The sequence below is a fragment of the Monodon monoceros genome, unplaced genomic scaffold (assembly GCF_005190385.1).
Source record: "Monodon monoceros isolate NGI ecotype Baffin Bay Population unplaced genomic scaffold, NGI_Narwhal_1 Super_Scaffold_2, whole genome shotgun sequence".
Classification (NCBI taxonomy): domain Eukaryota; kingdom Metazoa; phylum Chordata; class Mammalia; order Artiodactyla; family Monodontidae; genus Monodon; species Monodon monoceros.
Genome location: NW_021703776.1, coordinates 98,818,823 through 98,824,482, shown reverse-complemented (window position 1 = coordinate 98,824,482; position 5,660 = coordinate 98,818,823). Strand labels below are relative to the sequence as shown.

General features: G+C 47.9%; 1 protein-coding gene across 3 annotated transcripts in view; it reads left to right on the top strand.

The window, feature by feature from the left end:
* Positions 1-802: 802 nt before the first annotated feature.
* LOC114901884 (GTPase IMAP family member 5-like) overlaps positions 803-5,660 on the top strand; it is a 162,300-nt gene continuing 157,442 nt past the window's right edge. Inside the window, exons 1-3 of one of the 3 annotated variants that reach the window (XM_029234082.1) lie at positions 803-1,005; positions 4,567-4,615; positions 5,576-5,641. In XM_029234082.1, the coding sequence (XP_029089915.1) occupies positions 4,573-4,615; positions 5,576-5,641 (109 nt within the window). In that variant the 5' untranslated portion in view covers positions 803-1,005; positions 4,567-4,572. Of the gene's footprint in view, positions 1,006-4,544; positions 4,616-4,654; positions 5,642-5,660 lie in introns of those variants that run through there. The other 2 variants (XM_029234083.1, XM_029234081.1) reach the window with 2 other exon arrangements.

Below are 5,660 nucleotides of genomic sequence, written 5' to 3'. Positions count from 1 at the left end.
TTACTTGCAGCTCAATGTCCTGATTATAGCTGTGTCTCAACTTATAGTTCTGAACCCAAATGTGCAAGTAATGGTTCAAACTCTGCCCCCTTCACTCTAAGGATGTCTCCAGAGAGGTGCTTCAGCCCCTGCAACCCAGGGGCCCCAGCAGGGCCTTTGCACAGAAGCAGAGGAAGAACATTAACCAGGGCAGCGGGAGGCGCCATGGCACCCCTATCCACTTAAGTGCCTGTCACTTTGACCAAATCGCACTATGGGTGGGGTCGGATGTGTCCCTGGCTTCTGTGGAAATGCAAGTCCACCTAGGTGAAGAAATCTACCAAACTTTGTTTCCTCCTCAGGTCAAAGCATGGGTGACTTGAGAGCAGGGCATTTGACAGAGAAACAAGAAGGGGGGCCAGAGCCATAGAAGGTCTCAAGCAAGATGCCTGCCTTGAGTTCAGCCTTCACTGCCATCTGGAATTACATATAAGAAGCTATCTTTATGCAGGAGACATAAATGGTGGGCGTGGGGAGATGCGAGTTGGTCCAATGTGGGCCAGTGAAGGGCGGTGGATGCTTGGTTTGGGATGCAACTGTGCCCCAGATGTTCATTGTCTTCCCCGAGCCTCCAGACTAACTCAGGTAGAGACCTTGTTCTGCACAAAAGCCCTACAGAGATGCGGTGGGGAGAAGGAAATGGAACTGTTATTAAAAAGAAAACAAAACCAAGCCAAACCAAAAAGAAAACCCTCTTCCTCTGGCGTCTCCGAGGGCTTCTGAGTCACTCTCTGAGGACAGCTTGGTGAGGAAACTCACACATTGTCCTTTTCCTGCCCCGGGGTACACGGTCTTTCTCTCTCTCTCTCTCTGGCAGGTAGAATTGGTTGCCAGGTTTTTTCACCTGTCACTCCTCTTATGTTTTTGTGAAGAGGCTAGAAGCCAATGAGAGAGGCCGCCTGGGAGAGGAGGGAAGATTGCAGCAAGATTGTCTGAGAACTTGCAGAACTTTCCAGAACATACCAGGTAACAGGGCTTGTTCGTCTCTCTACCTCTCTCTTTCCCCTTCCCTCCCTCTCCTTCTCCCTCTCTGTGCAGTTCTCCCAGTAACAATCTGTGTCAATCTGCACACTTGATCTTTCTAAGCCTGAGTTTCATTATTCCTAAATTATCAGGGTCAGGAATTACATACCCTAAAGCCCCAAATAACTGCAAACAGAAAATATTACTAGCACTATATTTTTCAGAACCTAAAATTTTGAACAGAATGAGCTCAGAGAGTAGCCCTTTGGTGATACTAGCTTGCTTATTTGTCGCGTTTGTGCAAAAGTGTATTCACATAGGCACCCACATCTGGGTGCACCTATAGAGTTCTCTGCATGTTGCTGGGTGAGGGAGGACGGTCTGACCCTCCTCTCTGCAACCTGCTCCCAGAAGTCACAGGATGCCCTTTGAAGAACAGGCTGAAAACTGGCCTTGCGATTTTAATCTGACTTGATGTCTGTTGCTTGTCTCTGTGGTACACACCACTCAACTCGAAGGCAAGTCTCTGTTTTCAAGAGGGAAAAAGATTTCAGGAACAGGACAAGGTGATCCGCTTGGGTAAAACACGTGCTTTATTTCTGAGAAAGACATACAATTTATTGTTTTGAAAAATGATTTAACCTGCTCACTGAGCAGGATGGAGTTACGAGGGCGTTATCCCTGGAGGATTACCCTGCCTGGCACCCTTTGACAGCGACGGTGTCTCACCATGGCATCTTGTTTATGATTCCTAATTGGCGTGTCACCTTCTCCAACCCTCTCCCGTGGGGCCGGTAGGGAGGAGATCCTGAATACTTTTGGCAAATGAGAGTGAGATAATCTGCCTGGGTTTTGGCCCATTTCAGGCCAGTTTCAGCCCATTTCACGATTTTGCCAAGGGTGCCTCTACCTTTCCTGTCCCCACGTGCTCCTTTCAGCCCTGCCCAGTGGAGACGTCGCAGGAAGTGGGGCCTCCCAAGGGTGGTACAAGGAATCACCTTCTTTCCCTGTCTTTGGAAGGAGCTGTTCTCTAAACTGGTCCAACCGTCCTCCAAGTGTAGGGAGAGAAGTGTCTAGCAAAGCCAGGTATTTAGTAACATTTTCAATGAGTGGATGGAAGGATGATGGCTCTGCAGTGAGGTTGATGGCCAGGAGGAAGCACGATGATGGTGATGTCGGGAGGGGACTAATGTGGCGACAAGGGCACGGGGATCTGCAGGGGACAGAGCAGGGGAGGGTGTGCAGCTGGGACCCGGTGGCAGCCTTCTGGCCAGAGGTGTGGCCGTTTGGACTAGAGAGGGAAAAAAAATCCTCACAAAATAATTGAGAAAGATGGTTCTTGAGAAGGGGCCCCTTTTTCCACTTCTCTTTCTGCTCAGGCTAGACTCAGAGAGAGCAGGAATTTAAGCCTCTCATTCTTGTTCCAAGATGGCTGGCTACCAGTCGCTTGGCCATACACATCACGTGAATAGCGCTGCTTGACCCGTTCCCGAGGGTCTGAGGGGCAGCCAGAGGGGAACATCCCTCCCAGCACACAGGGCAGGCAGCACACTCTGGTCCTGCCTGCACTCCCAATTGGCCGGGAGACACCGTGAAGGGGTTGCCATCTCTCTCGGATATCCCTTCAACCCACAGTCCTGGGTGCAGGTGGCTTCACATTGTTGCTGTATTCCTCATATATAAAAGACGTGGACAGTGTTACCTGATTTCTCTGAGTCCAGGCATATCAGCTCCAGCCCCCCTCCAGCTCCCCTTTCTGCAGCTCTTTCAGCATCACCTTCTCTGCCCCTTAACATTCATCCAATCACTTACCTGGTACCAGCCTGATGTCCTCAGATGCTTGGGAGCCCCTCCTTGCTGGTCCTCTCTGGAGACCACCATTCAAGATGATCCAAGGGCGGTACATGAGAAAACAGAGCACCTTGGTTTCAAGATCATCAGCACAGAAAATAAGCTGATATCTAAGAAACACTGGTGTCCCCATTTGCCTCCCCTATGCAATCACATCTTTTAAAAAGTCCTCCCTGTAGACTTCGTGCTTGAAAAGATCCAGCCAAAGGTGAGAATTATTTTCAGGTTTGCTCCTTCTCCAAATTTCAACAGAGAGAATTAGCTGGATCGATGTATCAGTTTTCTCCAGAAAAAACAGAACCAATAGGATATATGTATGAAGAAATCTATTTGAAGGATTGGCTCACGCAATTATGGGGGCTAGTAGGTCCAAAACTGGCAGGCTAGAAACTCAGGCAGGAGCTGATGTTGAAGTCTTGAGGCCGAATTCTCTTTTGGCTTGAAAATACCATTAGAACGAATTACAAGATATTACCGGGAAACTGTCTGATAGAAGCTGAATTTTGACATTCAAATTAAAATAATTCCCAAGTTATTTATTTATTAAATTATTTTTCCTTCAAGGGTAATCACAGTGGCCAGTTTCAGAGGTGGAGGGGCTAGATAACATCCTATATGGTGTGATTCCAAGGAGCGTGGAGGAAATCTTCTTATTCCAAAAAGTAGTTTTTTTCGGTTCACCTGTCCTAGATGCTGAAATTCCACAATTAGAGATTCATTCTTTAGCATTAACTCCTTGAGCCTTAGAAAATACTCTAAAACTTGGCACACAGTGAGGTCCTGATGCAGTTTTGGGAAGGGTCGTGAAGTTCTTTCCCAATAGTGAAGCTTGAGTAGTCATCCTTGGGTGGGGCCTGAGTGGCCCCACTCGCTGAGCACAGGAAGTAGGAAGTAGGAAGAAAGACAAAGATCAAGAAAAAGGCATATGGGGTACAATGAAAGAAGGGGAGTGGACTGGAGAGAGATGCCCCTGAGGTAGCTACTGGTCAGAGACTATTTGAGCTGAGAATATGGAAGCATAGATCTTTGGTAACATAAGAGCTGGTCTGAGCCTAACAGATCAGGTCTTCCCTCTGTTTACCGGACGTATGCTCCACCCCACTGCCCACCTGGGGTCATGACAATCTCCTACTCCTGGCATGACCAACTCGTCCTGGTTTGCCTGGGGCTCTCCCAGTTTCAACACTGAAGTTCCCTTGATCAGGGGATCCTCTCAGTCCTGGGCAAACTGGGATGATTCGTGACCCTCTCTACCACCATCACCATGGAAACTTAGGGAAGAACGTCTTTTGTGAGTTTACCCAAGGCGAAACTTTGCGAGGCAATCTTGAGTTTGGGTGCCAGGACTGAGATCCTGAAGACAGAGAGCCAGGAAGCCAGGATATGACCAACTTCCTTAGTTGGTCTTCTGGGTGGACAGCACGTTTTCAGGGCATCCTGTTAGTAGCTAAATCCAGGTGGTGGGAAACCACGTGCGGTGCTCTTGTGTTGGGACTGTCTATATACTCTTTGTGAGGAAGTTCAGTCTAGTGCCAAGAATGGCTGAGGGTCAGCAGCCCTGGGTTTTAGTCTCGGCTCATCCATTAAAGTATGTGTGACCTTCAGTAGTTGTTTTCTTCTCCCTTCAATCTCCTCATCTATAAAATGTGGTGTTTTGTGTCGGATGTCACATCCGACTCTAATATGAACAGTCTCTGCCTGTTTTCCGTCTAGAACAAAATGGAGGGGCTTCAGAAGGGTGGAGAAGACACGTGCATCAAAGGTAAGATCTGGTGGAGCCCTGCACAACACCTGGGGACCATGAACTCAGCATTGGGTCAGCAAACTTCCCACCTGTAGGGAAAGGTACAAGACTAGAGTCACCTCAGCACAAAGAACATGCATATCCCTCAAGAAATAGAACTTATTAGGCTATCTGCTGTCATGCTCTCCTTAGTGAGGGTAAGTTCTTTCAGATAAAACCCTGCCATCTTGTAAAACAGAGACCAGGCAGGGATGGGAGGAGATGAAAGTATGCGACTAACAATTAATTTAATGGTTGTAGGAAGCTCTGAGCATCAGAAGGCCTTCAGGGTGGGAACTGAATAGGGAGAATGTTCTGGAAAGGGTGGAAAAATTCAGCATCCCAAAAGGAGCAATCCTAATGACTTTGGCCAGCTGGGATGATTTATTCCACCAACCCTGCAAGACTTCCCTTTATTCTCTATGTAACAATATTTACTCTGAGCCCAGCCCTGTTCTGGGAAAAGAGAGTGTGATAGCCTAATTGATCCAGGGACACTATTTCTTCTAGGTCTTTTCCTTTTTATCTTTCCTTCTCTTCCTCCTAAAAAGGCATTTATTACTCTTTTTGTCAGTTCAGGCTGCTAAAACAAACACCACAGACTGGGTGGTAATCAACAAATGTTAATTTCTCACTGATCTGGAGGCTGGGAGGTCCAAGGTCGAGGTGTGGTAGATCTGGTGTCTGGGGAGAACACTCTTCCCGGTTGCTGTGTCCTCATCTGGTGGAAAGAGAGTTCTAGTCTCTTTCTTTTCTTAGAAGGACGCTAATTCCACCATGGAGTTCCACCCTCACGCCCTCATCTAGACCTCAGCACTTCCCAAAGACCCAACTTCCAGATACCATCACATTGACGATTAGGGTTTCAGCATATGATTTTGGGGGGGGACACATTCAGTCCATGGCAATGGCACATTACCTTTCTGTGTGCTCTGACAGGCGGAGGAGAAGAGAGCTTAAATCCAGGATCATTTTGGTTGAGGATCATCCTGGTGGGCAAAACAGGCAGCGGGAAGAGTGCCAC